The sequence below is a fragment of the Megalobrama amblycephala genome, linkage group LG16 (genome assembly GCF_018812025.1).
Source record: "Megalobrama amblycephala isolate DHTTF-2021 linkage group LG16, ASM1881202v1, whole genome shotgun sequence".
In the NCBI taxonomy this organism is placed as follows: Eukaryota; Metazoa; Chordata; class Actinopteri; order Cypriniformes; family Xenocyprididae; genus Megalobrama; species Megalobrama amblycephala.
Genome location: NC_063059.1, coordinates 28,480,348 through 28,508,212, shown reverse-complemented (window position 1 = coordinate 28,508,212; position 27,865 = coordinate 28,480,348). Strand labels below are relative to the sequence as shown.

The 27,865-nt window shown below is 35.9% G+C and overlaps 2 protein-coding genes across 3 annotated transcripts in view; both read right to left on the bottom strand.

Annotated features, from left to right (window-relative positions):
* Positions 1-13,345, bottom strand: part of med13b (mediator complex subunit 13b) — a 37,049-nt gene extending 23,704 nt beyond the window's left edge. Inside the window, exons 1-4 of the mRNA XM_048159727.1 lie at positions 12,555-13,345; positions 9,716-9,950; positions 7,915-8,083; positions 3,106-3,251 (exon numbers count right to left, since the gene is read on the bottom strand). Of these exons, the coding sequence (XP_048015684.1) occupies positions 3,106-3,251; positions 7,915-8,083; positions 9,716-9,950; positions 12,555-12,623 (619 nt within the window). The 5' untranslated portion in view covers positions 12,624-13,345. The remainder of the gene's footprint in view (positions 1-3,105; positions 3,252-7,914; positions 8,084-9,715; positions 9,951-12,554) is intronic.
* A 4,709-nt stretch (positions 13,346-18,054) lies between these two features.
* exoc3l2b (exocyst complex component 3-like 2b) overlaps positions 18,055-27,865 on the bottom strand; it is a 48,809-nt gene continuing 38,998 nt past the window's right edge. For both annotated transcript variants that reach the window (XM_048160384.1, XM_048160383.1), the window contains exons 9-13: positions 26,972-27,107; positions 26,368-26,490; positions 25,778-25,933; positions 22,759-22,880; positions 18,055-19,879 (exon numbers count right to left, since the gene is read on the bottom strand). In XM_048160384.1, coding sequence (XP_048016341.1) covers positions 19,600-19,879; positions 22,759-22,880; positions 25,778-25,933; positions 26,368-26,490; positions 26,972-27,107 — 817 coding nt within the window. In that variant the 3' untranslated portion in view covers positions 18,055-19,599. The remainder of the gene's footprint in view (positions 19,880-22,758; positions 22,881-25,777; positions 25,934-26,367; positions 26,491-26,971; positions 27,108-27,865) is intronic.

Here is a 27,865-nt window from a genome sequence, read left to right as displayed (position 1 = left end):
TTATTCTGGCCAAGATTCAGGAAAAGGCCATGGATGTAAACCAACTACTAACTGTTTTTTTCCTATTTAAATCTGAAATCAGTTTTAGTACAACCACAAAATACAGGAACATTAAGGTTCATAAGTTTAGGGTTGTAAGATTGTTTTTAATATTTTTGAAAGTTTCTCTTATGCTCACCAAGGCTGCATTTATATGATTACAAATAAAGCTAATAAAATGCATATCTTCTGAAATATTATTACAATATTATTACAATTTAATGTGCTGATTTGCTGCTCAAGAAACATTTCTTATCAATATTGAAAACAGTTGTGCTACTTACTTTTTGTGAAAGCATAATTTTAAGGATTCTTTGATGAGCAGAAAGTTAAAAAGAACAGCATTTATTTGAAATCTTAGAAATCCTTTGTAACATTATATGAATTTAACGCTCACTTGAATAAGTATTAATTTGTTTATAAACAAATATGTATGACCGCATACTTTTAAATATTATATTGTACAGCATGAAAAAAAAAAAAAGATATTCAAGACTCGACATTAATGCTTGTCCAGGACAAGTGAATTTACTTTCCCAACCGGACATGTAGCCTGATTAAAACGTCAATTAAAAAAAATCAAAAATAACTAGGGAATCACCAAACTGCAAAAATTATGATTATATTTCATTTACTGTAAAGGGCAACTGAAAGTGGATAATAATACATAATGTACTATGTACTGATGGTAACAAGGTTGTGCTGTTGAGACATTGAAACAAACGAGTGCAGAACACACCAAGAAACTCAGTTAACATACTGCGGTAAAAATTCAAAATGTGGAGTTTTCATATTTATAACATTTGATACAATTAAGCAGTATCACATGACCAAGAGTGTTGTTTTCCTAAATACCATCATGATTGAAAATGTGACAGATTTCATAACAAAAATAACGACTTTATTCAACAATTTCTTCTCTACCCTGTCATTCTCCTACGCTGCTGACATAGTAAGCACAGTGCAGCGCTTCCGTGTTTACGTCCAAACACTGGCTCAGTATTGTCCGACGCTGTACACGTGAGCACCACGGCGCATGCTTGTGATGCTGACGCAGGAACCGGCCAATAATGAGTCGGTGTTCTGACGTAGAACCCGGAAGCTCTGCACTGTCTATACTACATGAACAGCGTAGGGAGAATGACAGGGTAGAGAAGAAATTGTTGAATAAAGTTGTTATTTTTGTTTTGTATTTGTGCACATAAAGTATACTCATCGCTTCATAAAACTAAGGTTGAACCACTTCCTTGACAGTGGTAATTAAATTGCTGTCTACAGAGGGGTCAGAGAGCTCTCGGATTTCGTCAAAAATATCTTAATTTGTGTTCCGAAGATGAACGAAGGTCTTACGGGTGTGGAACGACATGAGGGTGAGTAATTAATGACAGAATTTTTATTTTTGGGTGAACTAACCCTTTAAAAGGAGTTTAAAGAGTATTAGATCATGACAAAGGTAACCTAAAGGTAAAAACAGGAAATTAGATTAAAGTGCCCCTATTATGCCTTTTTTAAGGTTCCCAATATTGTTTTTTGAGTCTCCTACAACAGGTTTACATGCATGCAAGGTCAAAAAACACTTTCGTTTTCTCATAGTATACATTTATTTTCACCTCAGTTCACCAAAGTTTGGTAAACGATTCGTTTGTAGTTCAATGAATCAGTCTCTCTAAACCCCTCCTTTCTGTGAGCCTACACTGCTCTGATTGGTCAGATGGCCCAATTCTTTGTGATTGGTCTATTGCACACACTGCACGCCCATTGCCATAACTGAATGACAACTATCAGTTCGCAAGACATATGGACAGAAAAGATAGCATCGATTTTACCGTATCAATTCGAGCTCGAGTCCTATGATAAAACGTCTGAAGTAGTCAACTAACCAGAAACTGATTCGCAATCAAGACTGGAGTACGACATTTCTATATAATAAGTGTACCTTAGTTATTTATTTATAAAATGTGATAGCAGCATCACTGTTATACTTTATGTAGGTGCACCTGTGGGAACTGTATCAGAATGCCAAGCGAAGCTGAAAACCTCTAACATAAGATAAACATTTAGCACAAACTTTTTCGTCATAGCTATTAACAAAGAAAAATGGCTATATCATTGTTTGACATTACAATGAGTGTTTACTGTTTACAGAGAGAATACTTCAACTAGTCAGCGCAGACTAGCATCTTCACATCCTTATTACAATACAGATAGAGCTCTACTCTACTGTAATAATAAAAACAGAGGAAAAAAAACTTTTGATTTGTATGTTGTAAACTCCCACGTTAGACGAGCACAAACATGAATAGCTGATAACGCATTACACTTTGTAAACAAAAGTCGTGCTCCATCCTTGATCATTACTCCAAGAAATAAGACAAGCTGCATTAATCAACACATTTTTAGACAATATCGGACAAACATCTGAATAGCAGAACTACAGAAACTGGAGTAAGCGGGTTAGAAGGAGACAGACTACGACGTACATTACACAACATAACATGCAAAACTATGAATCTTGAACATTCGCTAGAAAATATAAACATCAATTATTAATCATACAGGTTGAGATTCAGAGGAGCAAGCTGGTCCAAATAAACTGGGCATTGATCCATATTTTAAGACCAAGCGTCTTGTAAATCCAGCGTTAAACTCCCAGAGGTTTGAGAAGCAGTCGTCAGTAAAATGAAGGGAACACAACAAAAGACTGTACTGCTGTGGTATTGTTGAAAAAATTAATTTTCCCTGGCGTTTGCAATATGCTGATGTTTGGTTGTGACGACTCGTTTAATTGACTCAGAGTCGACTCTTACTTTTGAGAGACAACTTTATATACGGTGCACTTTCAGATTTAAAACTTTGCAGGATGTTTTCATTCAGTTAGAGCTATGTTACACACTACATGAAATTGTTACACACTACAGGGGCACTTTAACCAACAATATATCATACATCCTTATTTTTGTGTGCGATATCCATTACACAGCTTGTCCATGTCCTGAAGTTGAGACTACAACAGCATGTGATGCACTGCAGATTTCATCTGGGGCTACTGATCAGTAATGCTCCTACCTTGAACCGAGCTGCTGCTCTGCTGGGCCATGGTCAGGTGCTCCTCACTCAACAGGTAGACAGGCTGGTGCTGGTTAATCTCCACGCTGGTGCACACGTTACTGTCTCCATGTACAAAGAATGTGAAGGAGCAGGACAGGTGTTCACTGCAGAGAAAGAGCAACAAATGGAGGATTACTCAAGGGCTCTGGAGTTACAGCCTGGGAGAAAGTAGCACACATCCTGGAGGTCTCTGGGAATCGTGTGTTGACAGCTGAGGTCTTTCACAGTGTGTTTACAGGCTTAGTGTCCTGAGAACTGCAGTTAGTGACTGAACCTTGACCAGCAGTACTATGAAAGGAGTTAGGAAATACTAGAACATTAGATACCTGAGTATACCTTTACAAGTACAGAGTCATCTATTAACTTCAACTTTGAAGTTTTATAAAGAGTTTGATTAAATGCTTGAACACATAATGAATGTCACACACTCTGATTTGCTTTGTAGCACACGTTCTTAAAGTTAACAACCTAACACCTGTGAGTGTGTGACCTGCAGGGTAGAGTAAACAGCTGTTACAGTGTAACCAAACATGCAGATGATGAGTGATCAAACTCACGCATTCAGGAAACATCAACTGAACACACTATTTTACAAAAGCCTTAGTTCAGTACAATTATATATGGGGAAAAAAAAATAAAAAATCATAGGACTGTGCAATTAATTGTAACTGATTTTCGAGGTATCAAGGTAATCAAGATAAAACGATTATTGTGCCGCTGCCACATTCAGTGGGTGCGCTTTCGTTCCTCCCTAAGCCAAACTTAACATCCAATTCGGCCAAATAAGGGAGTGTTGTAAAATGCAGTCTACTGTTGCTAAACTGCAGGACGTGCCTGATATTAAACTGTCATTAAAAGCACATTAAGCTGTGAAAGAGATACTGTTCGTTGCAGAGCTTCAGTGTTTATGTCTGAACGCAGGGTCAGTATTGGCCGGCTCCTGCATCAGCATCACACACATGCGTCGTGCTGCTCGTGACCAGGGCTGGCCAATACTGAGCCGCCGTAAACACTGAAGCTCTGCAACGAAAATAGCATAGCGGTTTGACAGGGGACAGATGAATTTGTTGAAAAAAGTAGTCATTTTTGTTTTGTTTTTGCACACAAAAAGTATTCTTGTCACTTCATAATATCTAGGTTGAACCACTGTAGTCACGTTGACTATTTTATCGATGTCTTTAATACCTTTCTGGACCTCAAAAGGTGCAATGTTATTGCTTCCTATGTGTGGATCAGATACCCTCAGATTTCATCAAAAATATCTTCATTTGTGTTCCGAAGACAAACGAATGTCTTACGGGTTTGGGACGACATGAGGGTGAGTAATTAAAGGTGCCCAAGAATGCTTTTTCACAAGATGTAATATAAGTCTAAGGTGTCCCCTGAATGTGTCTGTGAAGTTTCAGCTCAAAATACCCCATAGATTTTTTTTAAATAAATTTTTTTAACTGCCTATTTTGGGGCATCATTAACTATGCACTGATTTTTTTTCAGCGCGCCGCCCCTTTAATTCGCGTGCTCCCTGCCACACAAGCTCTCGATTATATTACAGCACATTTACAAAGTTCACACAGCTAATACAACCCTCAAATGGATCTTTACAAGATGTTCGTCATGCATGCTGTATGCATGCTTCGAATTATGTGAGTAAAGTATTTATTTTGATGTTTATATTTGATTCTCTATGAGTTTGAGGCTCTGTGGCTAACGGCTAATGCTACACTGTTGGAGAGATTTATAAAGAATGAAGTTGTGTTTAGGAATTATACAGACTGCAAGTGTTTAAAAATGAAAATAGTGACGGCTCTTGTCTCCGTGAATTCAGTAAGAAACGATGGTAACTTTAACCTCATTTAACAGTACATTAGCAACATGCTAACAAAACATTTAGAAAGACAATTTATAAATATCACTAAAAATATCATGCTATCATGGATCATGTCAGTTATTATTGCTCCATCTGCCATTTTCGCTGTTGTTCTTGCTTGCTTACCTAGTCTGATGATTCTGCTCTGCACATCCAGACGTTACTGGCTGCCCTTGTCTAATGCCTTTCATAATGTTGGGAACATGGGCTGGCATATGCAAATATTGGGGCGTACACCCCGACTGTTACGTAACAGTCAGTGTTATGTTGAGATCCGCGTGTTTTCCGGAAGTCTTTTAAACAAATGAGATTTACATAAGAAAGAGAAAGCAATGGAGTTTGAAACTCAATGTATGTCTTTTCCATGTACTGAACTTTTGTTATTCAACTATGCCGAGGTAAATTCAAATTTTGAATCTAGGGCACCTCTAATGACAAATTTCATTTTTGGGTGAACTAACCCTTTAATGCATACAGTGAAGACTATGCAGTGTTATTTTACATTTGATTACTTTAATCAGTTTCTGTAGGCTATTACTTAAGAGCAACTTCTTTGATAGATGGAATTTCCTCAATGTTTTTTTTTTTTTTTTTTAAATCACACTGAAATCACACCGACTTGTGACTTTTTCAGAAGCTTTAAAGTCGGCATGAAACAAAAATTCACTGTATCTAGTTTCTAAATGCAAGTTATTGATCTTCTAGAGTGGTGCAGGTATGATGTCAGAATCCCAGAAGACTAATTTGCCAGTAGTAACTTCAAGATTTTCCTATGGGTTTTTTCAATTTATGAGAAAAATAAAGCCTGTGGTACACATAATTTGACCATACTTTGACGTTTTGTTCTACAACATAAATCACAAACACAAAAATGTTATGTTCATTTTTGAAAACATGATTCTAGTAATTAACTAGATAAGATAGTGTGGTGTGAGTGTGTAATTTACTGCGTAAAACAAAACGTCACAGTACATGTAAGTATTATTCATAGGTATATTATACTTTTTAGTTTATCTTTGATAAAAATTCTAACTAATTTTGATCTCACTTCATTAAAAAATCTTTTCATAAGGTTCAACTGAAAAGTAAGGTCTCCTAACGGAGTTCAGGACATCACACTCCATCAACATGCTTTGGCAATAAAGGACTCTTAATAAAGGAGGATTTTCACCCATTAAGAGTATAGATAATATAGTTTCATCTTCAAAATGGGCACAACATTTTCCATCAACCACAGGATTGATTTTGTTAAGTTTATTTCTATTACACTAATCCCAATCGGCTTGCCAAGTGTTTATAATAGGTTTGAGGTCTGAAAGTGGATGTGGCCATTTTTGGAGCTCTGATGATCCATGGTTGGTCTGAATTTTAACGATAACAAACATTTCAATACAAAGTCTATTTTATTTCTTTTGCACTGTATTTATGCTACAGACACTAACAATCTCTTTGATGGCATTTACAATTTGACTTTCCAGAATTTTACAGTGGGAGCCCTCTTTGCATGCCTGAACAGTGTAGCCCATTCTCATTCATAAACACCAACACAGAGAACCAGAACTTCCTGCCTTTAATCCAACAGTGCATGCGCTCACTGGAGTGATCGAGTGACGGCCCCTGATAACACCAGGGAGTACAGCGCCAGCATCACTTTGTGCAGTGCCAGGCACGAATGAGAGAGAAAGAAAGAGAGAAATGGGAAAGTCTGCATTCCTCATGTCTGTTAAGCACTCTTAGGAGTGTCATTACGACACGCCACCAACAAACCACACACATACAGGTGGCATTTCAAAACGTGCACACAGCTCTATACACTACCGCTCAAAAGCTTGGTGTCAGTAAGATTTTTTTTTTTTGTAAAGAAATGAATACTTTTATTCAGTAATAATGCATTAAACCGCTCAAAAGTGACAATACATACATGTATAATACTACAAAAGATTTATATTTCAAATAAATGTTGTTCCTTTGAACTTTCTATTCATTACAAAACAATCCTGAAAAAAAAAAAAATGCATCACGTTTCTTAAGCACCAAATCAGCATATTAGAAAGATTTCTGAAGGATCATGTGACACTGAAGACTGCAGCTTTGGGACTTAAAAAAAATTTTGACTGGTAGTGTATATTCAGTGCTCAATAATATGACCTAACAGCATTCAAGCACTCTTGTTCATGAAAAAAAAACAAAAACAAAAACAAAGCACCAGATATGCTTAGCCGTGAGCATCAATGCTTATTAGGAAGAACTCTGGATGTTTGGCATATTTTTAAGTTCAGGCAGAGCTGAACAAGTGAAAGCGAAATGGTGGTTCCTGTTGACCTACCTAGTGTGAAACCGCGAAGTCAGTGTTTTGTGAGAAGAGTAAGCTCTTCATTAAAACTTAGACCGAGGAAGCAGCTACACTTTCCAGCACTTGCATCCTTAACTGACACAGAGTGCAATGCACACAGGAAGCCATATCCTCCCACCCACAGACATACCACAACACCTCTGCCCTGAGGGAGCCAATGACATCGATGCAAATGAGACAAATAATTAGATGGACCACATCTTTTGCCCCTCCCTCCCTATATTCTCCAAATATTTCACTTAAGACAGGAGCTTCACGGGGATGACGACACGCTTTGATGTAACTCTCATGCTAACAGAGTATCCCAGGAGGAAACGGGACAGTATCACTGGATTCCAGAGCAGGGGCTCTTCCCTACACAAGGATGCCAACAGCCTGATGTCACTTGTATGCTGCGACAAACAATGAGGATCACGCTGTTAAAAGCTGCGGCTTACGGCATGTATCCGCATCGCTGGGCATGAAAACACACCGGGTTATCGCCCGTAACATAAACAACTTGCACAGCTACTGTTTTAATTAACGGTTTGCACAACGTGTCTATTACCTTTTGTTGATGGGCTTCTCATCCTTCTCATAGGGTTTGACGAACCACTTGCCGATACGAACAAAGGATCTGTTCATGAGGCAGCGTTCCAGCAGGTTATGGATGGCTTTGAAGAGCAGTGTTCGGCACTCGTAGGTCAGGCCGCTCTCCCATGAACCGTCCTCATTACCTGTGCAACAGAGAGGACAGATCAGTACTCTAGTACAAATTTTTTTCCCTGCATTGAAAATATGTTAGCGGCCACCAAAATTCATCTTTGTCTCGGCACAGACTTATTTGATCATTTAATGCGACGATACCTGCCGTTCTGCAGTACCAGAACTTGTTGATAGACGGCTGCTTTAAAACGCTCTCTTGAGTGTCCGTGTAAGCGCTCTGTGATAAGCGTCGAAGGTTTCTATTTACAGCATGTTTGCAGCAGCATTAAGCTTTGCTGCTACAGACATACCTGTTGAGTGCATGAACGCAATGGCTAATCAGATTCCGGTGTTGAGAGGAAAGGCAGAGTTTTTGCGCGAGTTCTGCACGCTTGCGAATCCTTTCATTATAACCAACAAAGTATAAACAAAATGTCAATAAGAGATTCATTGCACAACAGAAACAGCTTCATTGATTATAACGGGGGTTTTCGCAAGAGTGCAGTTTTTGGGTACCTCGCAATAAATGACAGCTTCGGTTATTATAACTAATTAACTAACTACACATTGCAAAGTTTCTGGATGGACAAACATATTTAAACCATTTGACAGTGCTAAATGGATGGAACAAAACAATAAGTCTCAGAGTGAAATTGCAAAATAACAGACCTGCCACTTTTTCTATGTAATGTGTCATTTGCTACTTTGTGTTCATTTTATTACTAACATTTAAAATCAGTCACTCTGACTTTTTACATTTACATTTTACAGATTTTTAAATATAAAATAGTTCTAAACACTTTGTTTTATGATCTGTCCTGATAGTGATTGTTTTTTTATTTCATGAATAAATAGGATTAATCTTACAAATTGTTTCTTTGCATTTATTTTGGAGTTTATTTATTGTCAGCACTGGGCTCTCAGTTCACATGGGTAAGGTACTTTGCAATGTGTGCGTGGATGGCCGTGTTCGTCTGCCACAACCATTTTTGACCCAGGAAAAACCCTGTATTATTTCCACATGGACATGCTCAACTGCTGCTAGACCAGTTAAGTGCCTTTACATAACTTTTTAGTTAACCATAATGCATACAGTACAGATGGAAAGAGGCCACGTAAAAAAAAAAAATTCCGTGTCAGAAAAATATTCACTACCTCTCAAAATATTGTGGTCAGTAATATTTTTTTTCTTTTTGATAAAAATTAACACTTTTGTTTATTAAGGATGCATTAAATTGATCAAAAGAAACATGTTTTATATTTTAGACTTGAGTTGCACCTTCAAAAACTAAAGTCATTAACTTTAGTAACCATAGTTTTCTCTTCCATATAAGAAGAGCTATTTATATATTGAGTAGGGTCTTAATTGCAGATAAGTCTCGCTGTAGACATACAAAAAAAACTTCAATACTTCTGTTTTGACACAATTTCAGTTAGCAAATAGCTAAATAATAATTGCAGTTAGCAAACCTCAACAGCTGCAGTAACTGGTCTATGACTAATGTCTGGAAACACCCCCAGTCTAACCACTTATTTTGCCATGAGAATTTCAGTATCAACCCCGACAAACGATACGTCATCTCCGACTACGCGTATTTCTTATTCTGTATGCACGCACTTTACAGTTCAGAAGACGTGTCAGTTTAACAAGGAAGCAGACGTACATGATAGGTCATGGTGGACGAGCTCGGCAAAGTTGGGGTCGTCTCCCCACCAAAAGATCCAGAGCTCCCGCCGGCCCGGGGTCTGGTGCCTCCTCCACACGCTCAGCACGTCTGCCTTCAGGCAGCGACTGAAGCTGCACAGGATGGGGTCCTCCTCCGTCACCGGGAAGAGGATGGGGGACGAGGTGGGGCCCTGCCATACAAAACACTTCCATTTAATCCCGGTGAGGTCAGCCTGAAGGCAAAGAGAGAGGGAGAATGTGTTAGAAAAATCCATCATGTGGGATGGCTTAGCAGCAACCAGTGATAAAAGCAACAACTACACTGGGGTTAATAGGCATGCATATGCAAAAACACAGCCAAACGGGCAATCTAAGTGTCTGATTGTACAACTTTGATAAATGTAGACATGTAAGAACAGTGACTAATGCAAGATGACGCCGTCCATAAAGAATCGTGAATCAACAAATAGGCCTATTCACAAAATTCACTGTAGCATTAAGCTCTTAAAAAAAAAAAAAAAAAAAAAAAAAAACTTTTGCTCAACTAACAGGCCAATTTGATAAGTATCTGAAAACTTTTCTCACATGCATCATTTGCTAATCCAAGAGTCACTGAACAATTTAGGGTACATTTCATGTCCATTGATGATGAACAATGAACATAAGCATATTATAAGCATATTATAATCTCACACAAATATTTTGTGCACACTCTTTCAGTTTGCTTGAAATTGCCTTGATGTTCCTTAAATACCAGTTTTTGCAGTGTAACATTTTAAGCGGGTCTCAAGTTTAAAAATATAAATTAAAAATATAAAAATGGAGTTTAAAGATTAAAGCTGACATGAAACATAAATTGCAATCATCTTTTCTTCCCTATTGTGATGCAAATCTGAGAGAAACCGCTTCTAGAACAAGGAAATATAAAGGACGGGACTTTGATTTTGAACTGATTGGATCTATGCATAATTGTCGTTTGCTAATTGCGGTGACATTGTGTAAGTGACAGGTTGCTGGAAGGGAGGAGGGATTGTCCTGCCCTCAACGAGGACACGTGAATTTTAAAAAATAATGATGTGCAGAGATAAATCATTAATAATAAACAATGCAACATTGCATAAAACATAAGAATTGTCCATTTTGATTTCATGGTGACTTTAAGTTTGGCAACTAGCAGATGTGTTACACTGATGAAATACATAAAATGAAACCAATAGTAATTTTGTTGAGTAAGTAAGCAGATTGTTTTGTGAAAGGTAGAACAATTATAAAAAAAAGCTCCGAACAAAGATGAGATGACATTTCAAATCTACATAATCTGCATTAAAGGTCAATTCACACAAGTTGACAGTCTGACCTGGATTAGTGTAATGTAAGCACTTCATCCAATATGTCCATTTAAATATGAGCTTTTCATAGAAGGAGGAAGTGAAATAGGGCTTGACAGACAGGAAACTTGTCATGAATACTTGGCTCAGTGTTTACAGATCACTCTACAACCACAAACAGAAGAAACTAAGTAGGAGTATATAAGAAAATTGACTTATACTACTGCAGATTACACATTCAAAGTGCAACAAGCTTTACTAGTACTTAACCGAGAAGATAATTAACAGATAGACCAATGGCTATTATAAACTGTGCTTTCTTGACAAAGTTCACACGTACCGTCTAAATATCAGGAAGGATACAATAAGACATAAAACATTACCACAACTTTTTTAACTGATTGACTAGGCAATAATGGTGATGTCTATTATTATATTAAGACATTTTTATATCACAAGTTTTCTAAATTGTTTGTTTTGTTTATATATGCAAATATGATCTAATGTGCACATATTTCCAGAACAAATAAAACAAACATTGAATAAAGCCAGGTTCATTTTTTTCTGACATATTGGATCTCTTTTTAATTTCTGAAAATACTGTCAACAGCCAGAAAAAAAAATTAGCAACAAACTGTTATATAAATCAGGTGAATGACATAAACAAAGCTATCTTACTAGATAAGAATAAATAAAAATTCAGTTACTATTGTCAGTGCTTTTATTTTCTCCATGTCAAAATGAATACTTTTTTTTTTTTTTTTTAATTATGAAATCACTATTAAAAACATTTGACAGAATCTATAAAGATTTTCTCTATGTTGGAAATGTTTTTACAGAGGTGATTTTGGAAGTCTCTTTTATCAGAAAATCCTGTCAACGGCCAGATTTTTTTTTATGTTTTTAGGAATAAAATGACATATAAACCAAATGAATGATACATAAACCCCTCTGTAAATTCCTTCATAATATAGAAAGGAAAAAACAGGAAATTTTGATGTGTAACTATGTACTGAAGTGGACAAATCTGACTCATTTGAAGAAATCAATAAGTATTGTAATTGAAATCTACACGTGCTAAGATTAGATAAAGCATAATAAAGTAAATACTGAAATGTGTATTTTTAGATGTTTACTTCACACCAGCCTGAAATAAGAGCTAAAATCTCAGAATTGGCCCCTGGTTTTGCATTGTTGATGTTGTTCAACACTCTTCGTAAAGCTGTTTTTACTTAGAGTAACTTCATAACAACAACTTGCAGCTTGTTCCAGCCAGTTAGGTGAGCAAGTGTTTACCAACGTTACCAAACACGACCTAAATAACACAACAAAGCCGTAACTAACGCGCCAAACCTCCGTTTACACGACACAACACAAACCTGAATGTCTAATATATCTTTATAAACCGGTAGCAGTAGCGGTTTAGTTCGTATTAAGATCAACAGGCCTCAATTTGATTGACTGGCCGGCTAAAAATGGCTTCTGGCCCTCAGTCAGTTGATCTCTTACCAGACAGAATAGATTGGAGTGGCAGTCCTCCAGGCTCGCCCCGTTGGGTACAAAACAAGAACTCATCATCAAAGCGCTGCCCGGCGAGCCATCCTCTCTTTCAGATCCCAGGAACAGATAATGCGATGGCTTTTGGACCGGGTCTCCGTCTCTCGGACACAATCAGCAGGACGGGTTCGCGTCCAGCGAGCTAATTAGCTTAGCTCTGCTATTACTCCGCTAGAGGTTACTCACTTACCAGGAAAAAATGCACTAAAAACTTCCTGCGCGTATTTACCATGATCCGAGATGAGATATTGTTATTCCCCCAGATTTGTTACATCAAAATAATATGTAATTACAGAAGTCTGAGGGGGTAGGAAGGTGAATTCAGCCCTCCCCCTTTAGCTTAGCATAGCATCAGGCTAGCTGGGGTTAGCCTGGCTAAGCGAGGCAGCAACAAACAGTTCAAGCCAGAAGAGTTCAGCTTTAAATTTCACTAAAAATCACTTCCTCCTTTCCAAGTCTTCGCCGGACTGCCGTCAACGACTATTCACGGAGAAGCTGACGATTGAAGTAAAACGTTTCGATTAAAAAGTACAGTTAAAAGAGGCACGACTGTGCTGTGCTCAGCTGTGTCTCACTGGTTTGTTTGAATACATTGGTCGCATCCTTTAATGGCGGCCACAGGGACACAACTCTACTACACTCTCCAGTCTACTCTACTCGGCTCCGATTGGCAGCGCTGCGACTCGAGAGAGGAATGAGTCGATCCTAGATTCCACAAAGCTCCAAAGGAGTCGACTCACCAACACAGCTGTCAACTCCTTTTAGGGCTTTTAAAATCTTTCAGATGCCATGGACCCTCATATATGAGCATCCTCATGCTAGGGACCACCATTCTCAAAATTTAAAGGCGTCTTTATAGTTTTTGGTACAAATAATCAATTTATACTGTAAACAAATATTATTATAAATGTGATTATTATTATAGAAAATTATTTTATTTTTAATTTACATTAAGTTAAATTATTATTATTACGTTTTCCTACTCATTATAGTAGGCCTACTGTACTGTTAAAAGTTATTTACTTATTTAAATGTAAATATATTTGTCACAGACCCCATAGCACACTTTACAGTAATATGTCATGAAGTTGCAGTATTTACAATAAAAAACTATTACATTAACAGAATATTAATTAATTAATTAATTAATTAATTACAAAATATTTTGACCCCCTTCCACCTAAAGCTAATATTAATGTATTTACAATATTTTATATCATAATCATGATATTACCATATATATATATATATATATATATATATATATATATATATATATATATATATATATATATATATATATAAAAACTTCAGATGCAAAAGCCTCTAAGTGGCATCAAAACATTTCTTCTAAAAAGAGCATTTTTATCAAGTTCGTATGTTTAGGTTCAATAATTTCACTTTAATGGCAATTAATAGGTCCTTTTCATTGCCATTAAAGTGAAATAACTGAAAATAAACATACAAGCTTGATAAAAATGATCATTTTAGAAGAAAATTTCAGATGGCACTTAAAGGCTTTTGCATCTGAAGTCTTCATATATATATATATATATATATATATATATATATATATATATATTATATATACACACACACACTACTGCTCAAAAGTTTGGGATCGGTAAGATTTTTAATGTTTTAAAAGAAGTTTTGTCTCCTCACCAAGGCTTAATTTATTTAATTAAAAATACAGTAAAAACAGTAATATTGTGAACAATTATTACGATTTAAAATAACTGTTTTCTATTTGAATATATTTTATAAAGTAATTTATTCTCGTGTTGGCAAAGCTGAATTTGCAGCATCATTACTCCAGTCTTCAGTGTCACATGATCCTTCAGAAATCAGTCTAATATGATGATTAGTTCCTCAAGAAATATTTGTTATTAATATCAATGTTGAAAACATTGTGTACTTTTTTCAGGATTCCTTGATGAATAGAAGGTTCAAAAGAACAGCATTTATCTGAAATACAAAGCTTTTGTAACATTTTACACTACCGTTCAAAAGTTTGGGGTCAGTAAGAATTTTTATTTTTATTTTTTTTTAAAAGAAATTAAAGAAATTAATACTTTTATTCAGCAAGGATGCATTAAATCAATCAAAAGTGACAGTAAAGACATTTATAATGTTACAAAAGATTAGATTTCAGATAAACACTGTTCTTTTGAACTTTCTATTCATCAAATAATCCTGAAAAAAAATATTGTACACAAATATTTTGTACAATTGTACACAATAAATGTTTCTTGAGGAGCAAATTTACATATTAGAATGATTTCTGAAGGATCATGTGACACTGAAGACTGGAATAATGATGCTGAAAATTTAGCTTTGCCAGCACAAGAATAAATTACATTTTAAAATATTTTCAAATAGAAAACAGTTATTTTAAATTGTAATAATATTTCACAATATTACCGTTTTTACTGTATTTTTAATTAAGTAAATGCACCCTTGGTGAGCAGATGAAACTTCTTTTAAAAACATTAAAAATCTTACCGATCCCAAACTTTTGAGTGGTAGTGTTATTATTATTATTATTCTATTATTATGTAGCTAATACAATATCATGATTAAATCTATATACAGTATCTCACAAAAGTGAGTACACGCTTCACATTTCAGCAACCATTTTAGAATATCTTCTCAAGCGACAATATAGGAAATGAAAATTTTCTACAGTTACATTTTCTATAGTATTGAAAAAAGTTTATTTTCTATAGTATTGTCCCTTGAGAAGATATACTAAAATAGTTACTAAAATGTGAGAGGTGTACTCACTTTTGTGAGATACTGTATCTATATGTATTTCTGCTTTGTCCAATGATTACATGCTTTTTTCAATACTATAGATCTACTTGTAATCCATATATTCAGCCATAGTATGTCAGCATCATCATATGTCCCTCCTCAGCTTCTCTCATTGATGATTCACATAATTAGTTTCCAAGCTTCCAAAATTGAAAAAAGTATTGAAAAAAGTTTCATTTCTATAGTATTGTCTCTTGAGAAGATATGCTAAAATAGTTACTTAAATGTGAGGGGTGTTCACACTTTTGTGAGATACTGTTTCTATATGTATTTCTGCTTTGTCCAATGATTAAGGGCCAAAGGTATTTAAAATGTGTAATATGACAATAATAACTAAAGGGTAAATCTAATATGTGCACAAATAAAACAAAGTGGAAATTAAGTTTTTGTCACTAATTTAATTTCCCAGCATGTCAAAAGTAATAGGCTACTTTTTTTAATGTTAAAATTAAGTTTGTCTTATACAATAGATCATAATGAAAAATAAGGAGCTTTGACAGAGTAAAACCCTTCAAATCACACAATGTTTAAAATAAATATTTTCTCTTTTTGTGTTGTATTTCATTGTGTTTACAACAGTTACATGAATCAGACTATGAAACAGCCGTATAGTCAGTCTGGTCTCACTTGTACCAGCTCAACATATTTGATTGGTGAGCCATGTTCATTGTGAGCTTGGAAACTAATTATGTGAATCATCAATGAGAGAAGCTGGGCAGGGACATATGATGACGCTGACATACTTCAGCTGAATATATGGATTACAAGTAGATCAGGCATGAAGTATTGTGAAAATGGCTTGGCTATGGTTAATATGGCTTGCTACACCAGCAATAAACAGCCATATTATATTTATATGACTCCTTAAAAAGTCTAACGATGAATAAATGTATATGAATAACTGTTTGCAAAATGCATGTATATATAATAGCCTATACATGATTACATATACATTAATATATGTCAATTAGACATTTATGATATACCTGGAAAATTGGGGCTTCACACAGTCATTTCAGCTGGATGAGACCGTCTGGTGCAGGTTAATGAGTGAATTGTTTCAAACACACATTTGTCATTGTTTTTATTTAATGACTTCATGCTTGAAATGCTGGCTAATTTGAAATAAAATCAGATTATTTCGAGTTTGTAGTCTACTTTTACAATAGCACCTTTTAAATTCATTTGTTTTGACTGTTAGTGAAAAGTTAACACGATTTTATTAATATTAATATTATAATTAATTATGACTTAACCTTGAGTTTTACACATAAAGGTAACTTTTGCATAAATGTGAAACATCAGCAAAGTGTTGAGTGTATTATCACACCATTATGGGTTCATTAAGTCGACCCATTCCCCTGTTGTGTATTTGACATGAATGCTAAGGGAGCTCTTTTGTGTTTAATTAGTTTCAGGAAGACATTTAACAGCTTTCATCATATCAGTGTTTTCTGTTGTTGTTTGTTTGAGAAGCGCGCCATCTAGTGTACAATGAGAAAACAATCCGCTCAGATGCAAATATACGTACTTTTTATACACATTTTAAAACATAATATGTACGCCTCCACATGGATATACAATCACACATCCATATAAACAAATATAGCAATGTATAAAATCGACTGCTTTTTATTTTTATTTTTACCTATTTCTGGCCAACACCTTTAACATGAATTTATGACAGAGACTCTCATATCTTTGCTGTAAAAAAAAAAAAAAAGCAAACCATGAAAACTGAAAACTTAAGTTTAATTTATAAAAAATAAGTTTAATTTTAGCCTTTAAATAACTTTATATTTTAGTTCCAAACCATTTTTAGTTAGGTTACTGAAGCGAAAATCGAATGGAGATTCTGCGCATGCGTCCCTGCTGATACTTTCCATATAAGATGGTTAAGAAGGATGGTCAGTCTACACTACTGTTACCATCACTAATATTAATGGCATTTTATTCCATGACAATCCTCCATATATTGGTCTGTGAATTATAGCAGATTATTGCTTGCTACTCATGGGTATAAGAGTTTAAGTGGATTAACGATCGTTAATAGCTTGTTGTTTTGGCCAAACAATGGATTATGTACACTAACATTCACATTTTTTTCTTTAATTTCTCCTCATGAATTGTTTTGATCAATAGTTACAAACAGTTACATTTTTATTTTAGCTGAAATATGCTGTTTAATGGCAGCAGGTTCCCATTGATGGCTTTGTCGTTGGCAAGACTTTAATGTAGGCTTTATATGCTTATTAATATTCGAAAATAAACCTAATTGGAGTAAAACGTGTTAGTTATAGTGCTTCATGTTGTTTAAAAAAGTGGACAGACTGCTGAGGTAAAAATAATTCAAATAAAGAACAAAGGCACATCATTCTCAAAAAATATGACTGATAACTGTACTCTCTACTGATACCGTTTTATAAATCATATTTAGTGTGTCTGTGGCCCTTGCGCATGCGTCTTTGCTTTGGTTTGGACTAGCGCTCAGCACCAAGGACAGCGGCGACCAAAGACACGCGCAGGCTAGATGATGTGAGGGTCGATGTGACGTCAAAGCAAGGACCACACAAGCTCACAGTGGTCAGTGGATAATTTGACTCATTGTGCTGTATTTAATACAAAAAACAAAGGCTGAAATATCTCCATCATTTATTATATGTGATTTAATATATGTACACTGTAAAATAATTTTTTCCCCCCCTATAACCAAAATATCAGTTTACAAGTCTTTTTTTTTATATGTAGCAACATGCAGAGTACCCTAAAATTAACTGAAATGTTGTATCTTTGATTTCTTTTCCATGGTGCTCACACAGCAACATATACAGACTCATCAAACATTTGCTAAGAAGACAAGTTATAATATTTTTAGAAGACAAACTGGTAAATGTAGACTCGTTATTTAATTAGTTCAGTCCATCCGTTTTTTGTTTTTTTTTAGGTAAACAAACACAAAACTAATTCTTTTGATCACATCTTCTCTAAAGTGATACACTTATTCAATTGAGAACTATTTTTCTGGTTGTAGTTATTCGTTTGGGTTGGTTTGTTGTATTTATTACAGCTGAATGAAATATTGGTGCAATAAATAAGTCGTGCAATACATAAATAGTCACTCTTGATTTCTTTCACAGGTAAATTTGAATAATCTCATACAAAATACAGTTGTCTTTCATGACAAGATAACAGATGATTGGATCGCTAAAATATCCACTTAAATATGTTAAAATAATCGAAAGATTAAAGATAACTGCAATTGCATAGTACCTTAAAATCAGTCTTCAGTCATGTGCAACTAAAGTAAAAAATAAAAATACAATTTCATCCCTATGAATTACAGTCACAAAAGTCAAAATGATAAATGGTATGATTATGAACACATAATAAATTCCAAAACCAAGCAGTGCTTTCATCAGTAGTTATGATTTTTACAAAAAACACTCTTGTGACCCCCTGCAATTTACAATTCTAAAAGATATTTCTTAGAGATGGTTGCATTATATATTCAAACGATAACATATATCAGTTCCAGAAAAAAAAAAATATATAGTGGTCCCAAAAAGTATTTAGACATTTTCAGATACACAAAATGTATGAATTTCATTGTATTAGAATTGAAATGATGAAACTCTTTTCTTGACATTTATGCAATGACTTTGAACCAACTGGTCTGGAGTTGATTTATTTGTGAAATACTATGTGAACATGTTCACACTAACATTTACAATGTTTCACAACACTTTTGTCTTCATTTTGAACAGTATCTCTAGTATGGATCATTTAAAACTTTGTTTGTGAAATGTTTTGCTTTGAAAAGTGTGCTTTCGTAATCTTTTTTTTAATTTTTTATTAAATGCCACTTGGTTTGATATTTTGTTATATAATGCAAAGACATTCATACACTTTTAAGTGTGGCTAAAGTGCCAACATATTTTGGTGCCACTGCATTTCACACAAGCCTTTGCAATGTTAGTTGTGCAAAAACAGTTGTAGTGATTCCAACTGTAGTGTCATTTTCTCATTGATCCTGCTATCATGAGCATCTGCAAGAAAGATGTCCCTAGGTCCTTACATGACAATGGCACATGCAAACATTTTAGAAACAAATGCTGTGCTGTCGGCATTGTTCCAGTGCTGTGTGAGTGCTGGGTGACTCAAGCATCCATTTTTAGATGGATTACAGCATGTCATCCTGGTTTTCCCTGGCTGGAGTCCTTCTGCGCCGGAACCGCATACTGGAGAAGAGGGACGAGGCGGTGAGGGCGACACGGCTCAGGCCTACATTTAGACAGTGCACTTCTGACGTCACTGGCACCTCAGCGAAGAGAGCCCTGTCACGGGACACCCTCGTGACGCTGTCGCTGTTCTCAATGTCTTTCACTATATTCAAGATCTCCTGCCTCTCTGTTTGTCGGGTCATCCCACGGATATTGAGAATGGCAGAGACGTGCTTCCTCCTGCAAAATACAAGAAAGATTTATTCACTCTTGATTGATGTACAGTATAAGGCTTTGGGCCCTATTTTAACAATCTAATGGTCTGAAGTGCATGAGTGCAGGTGCACTTAAGGCGTGTCCGAATGCATTTTTGCTAGTTTAACGACAGAAAAAATGATCGGCGCACCAGGTGCATGGTCCAAAAGGATCGTACCTAGTCTCTTAATGAGTCATGGGTGTGTTTTGGGTGTAACGTGCAATAAACCAGTCAGAGTCTCATCTCCCATTCCCTTTAAAAGCCAGGTGCGCTTGTACCATGGCAGAATATAGACACGTCAACCTGACGAGTCAGTTTAAATACAAGTGTGTATTGTCATGACTGGTCAAATAATTAGCCAATTTCATTCATCATTACTGCAAATAGGTAATTCTGATACATGCAGTGACTATCCATTATGACATGTAAGCATTTTTATCTTCATGTACACAATAATAATCTTTTACATTGTAATCCTTTTATTTTTAATATTTGGTATGTTTGTGTGCTGCTGCGCGTCCCTGTGTGAGTAACAAGCAGTGTATGCGTGTTGCGCACCCGCCTATATTACGTAACAGTCGGGATCATTAATATGTACGCCCCTAATATTTGCATATGCCAGCTCATGTTCAAGGCATTACACAAGGGCAGCCAGTATTAACGTCTGGATCTGTGCACATCTGAATCATCAGACTAGGTAAGCAAGCAAGAACAATAGCGAAAAATGGCAGATGGAGTGATAATAACTGACATGATCCATGATTACTTGATATTTTTAGTGATATTTGTAAATTGTCTTTCTAAATGTTTCGTTAGCACGTTGCTACTGTTAAATGTGGTTAAAGTTACCATCATTTATTACTGTATTCACGGAGACAGAGTCATCGCTATTTTCATTTTTAAACACTTGCAGCCTGTATAATGCATAAACACAACTTCATTCTTTATAAATCTCTCCAACAGTGTGTAATGTTAGCTTTAGCCACGGAGCACAGCCTCAAACTCATTCAGAATCAAACGTAAACATCCAAATAAATACTATACTCACATGATCCAACGCATGCATGCAGTATGCATGACGAACATCTTGTAAAGATCCATTTGAGGGTCATATTAGCTGTGTGAACTTTGTAAATGCACTGTATTATAGTTGAGAGCTCGGGGGGGCAGGGAGTGCACGATTTAAAGGGGCCGCGCAGCCTAAATCGGTGCATAGTTAATGATGCCCCAAAATAGGCAGTTAAAAAAATTAATTTAAAAAAATCTATGGGGTATTTTGAGCTGAAACTTCACAGACACATTCAGGGGACACCTTAGACTTATATTACATCTTGTAAAAACTGGTTCTAGGGCACCTTTAAGTGAATTTTTTTTACATTTGTTGTTTGTCTTAAAGGGATAGTTCACCCCAAAATGATAATTACTCACCCTCATGTCTTTCCAAACCCGCAAGACTTTCGTTCATTTCGGAACATAAATGAAGATCTTTTAGACAGCTACACAATTGAAACTTTGACACTTCAAAAGGTTTAGAACAAAATTTCTGAAGAGACACGATTGCTTTATATGATGAACAGATTGAATTAAGGCTTTTATTCACATATAAACATTGATCAGCGAACATAAAAAGAAGCTCAACTGAACCTGCATGACGCATGAGAACAAACCTCTTGCGGAAGCTCAAATGTCAAGTCATCTTCATTTATGTAGCGCTTTTTACAATACAGACTGTTTCAAACCCTATCTGATGTGTAAGCTGATTAATGTTTATATGTGAATAAAAGCCTAAATTCAATCTGTTCTTCATAAAAAGTGATTGAGTCTTTTCAGAAAATTTGGACTAGACCACTCAATACATCGATACGATCAATACAATCTCTTTATGAACTTTTTGAAGCGTCAAAGTTTCAATTGCATAGGCTGTCTATGGAGGGACAGAAATTTCACAGATTTCATCAAAAAGATCTTCATCTGTGTTCCGAAGATGAACAAAAGTGAGGGTGAGCAATGACAGAATTTTCATTTTTGGGTGAAGTAACCCTTTAAAGTACAAGCCAAAATTATTTTTAAAAAAAATTCCCAGAAAACATCGACTGTTTGGTTACCCATATTTTTCTTCTTTTGCGTTCAGCAGAAGAATGAAATTCATACAGTTTTGGAACAACTTGAGGGTGAGTAAATGATGACAGAATTTTAATTTTTATTTTATCCCTTTAACTGTAAATTCTTTATGATATGCTATAATGTCTGTAGCATTGCAAAAAATAAAAAATAAAATAAAATAAAAAACGGTGCAAAGAATCCTCATTTAACCTTTCAAGAGTTGGCTCCTGTAAGTTTTCCTAGATCATAAAATGTGCAAGGATACGGATGGTATATGGAAGAGATTCCAAGTGTTCATCAGTTTAAAACCCAAAGGTGTTGCTAAAGCTAAACAATGGAGCCCACAGCACATCTAGGTCATGTATCTGAAGTTTCAAGCTTTATTTAGCACACATTCCACAAAAGAGAGCTTCCTCTGGATTCAGCAGAACTCTTGATTAGGCAACTGCCCTCTCTAGGTTAAACCAATGAGCTTTAGGTCGGGCCCTGGCAGGATGCCTGTGTTTTTGCTTTGTCTCTGTGAGGATCCAGAGCTGGACAACTGTACACCTTTCATGCGAATCTAGGATAACCAAACAGTCTCCCATAAAAATCAGGAAACCGCAAAGGTCTTGTTTGCTTTTACAAGCCCCTCTTTTGCTCTCAAACAGAATGACCGTGTTTTGTCAGATGACCTCAGCTCTCTGCTTTTTGACCTTGATCATATCAGGGGTTACAAGGTGTCCCGGCATAGCGTCACGCTGCACCTCAAGACACTCACCGTATGTCAGGGAATTCCCGTACCAGTACGCCAACTTCCATTTGGATGGAGGGAGTGTCCTCCAAGAGAATGATCTCCGATAGGTGAGGAATAGCACTGTCGAGCCATGAGGCGGAGGATTCCTGGATGGGGGCAAACAATCAAGATAACATCAGATCCGTCAAAATCAGATAGCTAAATCCTTCATATACTAAGACCAATGAGCCACTGGAACATGTAGATGAATGCTCAGATTAATCACAACTGCCTGGTACTCAAAATAAGACATTTTCCGAAAATAAAAAGTACAATGACTTCTGAAAGACAGCCAAAGATCACAGGGCCCAAACAACTCCAAAGTACAATCAGAAATGGCTATTTTTACCCTTGTGTCTGGAAAAACAAAACACATTGAGGATCAAGTATAGGAGCACATGTTGTTCTGATTGAGAGTAATATCTGTATGCCCGTTACACCAAGGCAGTTCTTCCTGACTCTCAGTTTGACCTTAAAGGCAAGTCATGACTTCAAAGGCCCAGGCCTGGACATTCTTCCATAAACAAGGGCATCCTGTTGTCCACCGAGGTGACAAACGGATGTTTTAACTGGAGCAAGGGGCGGACGCTGCACAGGGGAAAGGACCATTTGGGTGGGTCATAGAGATGCCCTTTGGAGCCAAGGGCCTGTTTGGCCATCTGCCTCCATGTCAACTCCCGAAATGCCCATTCTTCAAAACATCTCTTTTGTTTGAAAGTTGTCGGCTGTAGATGATTTTGGGGTGATTAAAAGATACTTAGCAGCTAGCTAAAAACAGGACATGACATTTTGACAAGTGTGATGAATCTGGGAGTGAGGATTTCATGAAAAGATATATGTTTATAAATAAAAGATTTCAAATAAAATTATTAATAAAAGTACTACAAATTAATCTCCAAATTTCCTAAATGTCCAGTAAGGTCTACACTTTCCATGTTGCAGTAACATATGAGGTGTTCAACTTGTTTCATGCTTATGGGATAAAATAGAAAACAGAAATATACTGTTTATCTAGGGCTGACAAAATTAACACATTAATGCACGTGATAATTTTTTTCTGATTAACGTGTTAAAAATATTTAACACAGCATCCGTTTTTTTAGCCATCCTTTAGCTAGTGTTACATCATATGATCACGCTCTTATTCATGCAAATGCTTTTAAACCATTCAAGTGCGACAAGACACAAAAGAGACCTCAGTGCTGTACTAGCGTGCTGTTTGTGAATCTCCTGTCGGTGTGACAGAAACACGAATCATGCACACAGACAGCTGCATCAGACAGCGCACAGGCCGCATTCATTTAAGCCGCAAAGTCTTAAATGAACGTAAAGTGTGGTGAGAAAATGGGATGCGTGTCAGATCCACGTCATGTGCAGCAGGTCTTAAAGTGACAGCAGCCTAATAAACCTGCTGCTGTCTGTCATTAATGTTAATCAAAGCACAAAATAAAAAGAGAAAATCTCTCACTCCTCTTGACTAAATAACTTTTGTAGCTTTAATAATAATGTATCTGTTAGGGCTGTCAAAATAACGCGTTAATTTCGATTAATTAATTGGAGAAAAAATAACGCGTTAAAAAAAATATTGCAGATTAATCCATTCCGTATTGACCTTTGAACCTGGAGCCGTTCTCTCTGTCTTTAAAGTAAGCACCGTCTTTGCACTCTCTCTACCTCACACATAATAATCTAAATCAACTGACACAATGCTAAAAGTTCGTAAGACCGAATCCATATTTCACGAGGCGCATTCGGAGAATGTTTTTCCTGAATAACCGCTGGGTGTGAATAGTGCTCAAAAGAACGTCACCTCATCTTCTCTGACAGGCGCCCAGCACGTGCAGCTGACATAAATCACACTTTCAGTAAACAAAAAGAAAATCCTATCCAGTGGTGAAGTGTTTTCTGTGTTGACAAATCTTTTGCGATGTCCTAATAACAGTCGCGAATTCGCACGCAACGCGTCAACGTCCACGTCCGACTCATTTGAACAGATTCATTTTAATGAATCATGACAACAACTGATCTGTCCACACGGTCTATAATGAATCATTTACTCGAACAACTCTGAAATGAGAACATAAGTGTGCTTACCCCATTTAGCAAGAGTGGTTAGTAAAATTAGCCTTAATAATCCACAATATTTTCAGGTTATTTAAATGACAATGTGTAGTAAATTAGGCCTACCTATAAAATCAGTTAGTTTAGACTGGAGTGAGGTGAAACCAGAACAAAGCAAGTTGTTGTTAGCTAGGTGCATTCAATTGTATATGGTAGAAAATTATATTATTAGTTAATATTACTTTTAAATGCTACTTTTTAATACTTTTCAGGTTTAGCAAAAAAGCATCTTCTCTTACAAAGCTATAAAATCACTTTTTATTTATTTTTTTTTTGCAAAGAGGGCAAGAAAGAATTAAAGTGAGAGTGACAGGTACTTTATTGTCAGTATCGGGCTCGCAGATCACGTGGGTAGGGCACTTTTTACTGTTTGTGTGGATAACCATGTCTGTCACCACCAAAGACCATTTTTGACCCAGGAAAAACCCTGCATTGATTCATTTGAATTGAAATATTTAATACTTTCACAGCAAAAATTATGTATGCGATTAATTTAGATTAATTAATCACAGAGTATGTAATTAATTAGATTAAAATGTTTAATTGATTGACAGCCCTAGTATCTATATTTAATTTAGAATTTATGCAGTGAAGACTGTGAAGTGTTTGATTAACTTTATTCAATTTCTGTGTATTTCCTACATGTTAGATCAAATATTTAAAATATACTGTCTTTATGTTGTTTCTCCATTAATTTGTAGATAAAATGTGAAATTATTATAATCTTAAAATAATAATCTTGTATGATATATACAAGTTTTAAGCATTTTTACCTTGAAAATTAAGCATTTTTACATTAAATTTTATTCTATACTTATTACAGAACAGATCAGTTGGAAAAACAAAAAAACTTTTACTTTGATCTTTTAGATAAGTGACTCACCAACTCTTTGAAGAGAGTTTTTAGGTGCTTTCCTTCGTCACGAAGGCGGCCTGCCATTCTCTTCCTCATTTTCAGAGATGTGCAGATGATTCTGCCCCTCATGATGGCCCGCACATATTCAGTCATCACACGCCGGTGCACCTCCACTACCAGGACCTTAAAAGACAACATAAATAAGAGATAAAGTACAGAGAGCTGGTTCTTATCTCAAAATAGACCCCAACATGGACATATATGTAACAAATGGGGTCTTGTTTCAAACCGAATAGGTTTAGTTTGGGATAACTGTACATTATCCAGCCTATTATATATGGCTAAACAAATAAATACATAATTGGACATAAAAAATTGATTTGAGTATGTAAAAAGTAAAAGTTGAGAGAACTATATAGATTTTAGCAGTCATTTTCCAAAATATTTGACCACAAAATTACAATTGACAAATCGAAATTTTAAAGAGCCATGTAGATACAAGGAATAAAGATAAAAAAATGGCTAACAAAGCAGTAAAATACATTCTGATAAACATCATTTATAATAATCTGGCAAGTCTGAGAGAAGAAATTTACATTATTGACATCTTAGTTTACCTCATAAGGTGGCTTGTCCATCCTGCAAAACTTCTTGAAGTGTTCTTTAATGAGCGCTTCAATTTGCTCAAAAGGCTCAGTGTTGCTCAACCATTTCCGTTTAATCAGCTTATCAAAGAAGGGCTATGTGAGATGAGACAGAAAGCACAGGATTAGAATTGACATACTCAGTACACACTGGAATGTACTATATTTGCCTTCATCAGGATGTGAGGGTTTACATATTTAGAGTCAAGAGAGTACAGCTAACTTCCTGTTAGAGCACCATCTTGGTAAAAAAGGATGCAGCAAAACTATGTGGCCCATGAGAGCTGGTAATGCCAGTCTGAACAGAAAACATTGAATATTGTTCGGCGTCAAGCCAAAAACATCTAATTCACTAGTGTTTTTCACATAGTGCTGCTATTTTAGTGTCTCAGAGGCAGAGTAGCTGTGCAAAACATCCTTGAGAACAACCCACAGGGGAAATGCAGATAAGATATTCTTTATATTCTTGGACAAAGGCACATGATGAACATAAGGTATGTCAAGATTATGTGCGTGCGTGTCTGCGCCACAAACATGTCTATGTGAGGAAGTGTGGGGTGATCTGTGGCAGCCTCACCCTGATATGCTCAAAAAGTCTGTCGTTCAGCACTCTCACACTCAAATTGACTATCCTGTCCAGAGAGGTGTTGGCTCTACGAATCGAGTCCTCGCTGGTTGTGGGGTCACACTGGCTGCAACGCTCCACAAAGCTCCTAAACACACCAGTTTATATATTAGAAACACACAGAGCTGGGTAGTAACTGATTACACGCAATCTGGACTACGTAATCAGATTCCAAAAATGAAGTACTTGTAATTAGATTATATTATGCTTTAAAATACTTGTAATCGGACTACAGTTACTTTTTTATTGATTACATGATTACATGTTATTCTCACAATGGCAGTAAATTATTCATAATTCATTGATTTTCCCTACTACTACTTTTTTATAATTTTCCTTTCTAAAAAGCCTGGTGCTTATGTACTTTCAGAAGGTCTTCTAGGTTTGTGGAGTTGCACACATAGAACAGACACTCATCAAGTGCCAATCACTGAAAACTGAGACCCTCACAGCATTTGATCACTGGATTTACAGAAATCATTTCACTTTTAAGTGTTTTCTCAACATTGCAACACTGCATATCTAATCAACTCCTTACGAATTATAATTATTTGAATTATCACTCAGTGAGTCATTTAACCACGTATTGCTGTCTTTGGAAGTGTTATTTCATATTTACATGCAATGGAGGGATTCCCCAACTTTTTTGTCAGCTGAACTTCTTCAATCTAATATATTTACCTGAAGCACCCCTGAAGTACCCTCTTATTATTATTATTAATAATAATAAAATTAAGTTTGCGGCTCTCTGATGTCGATTAATGGTCAGATGACATGCAGGTAAACAAGTTAAATGTATTTAAAGGTGCCGTAAAACGTCTTTTCAAAAGATGTAATATAAGTCTA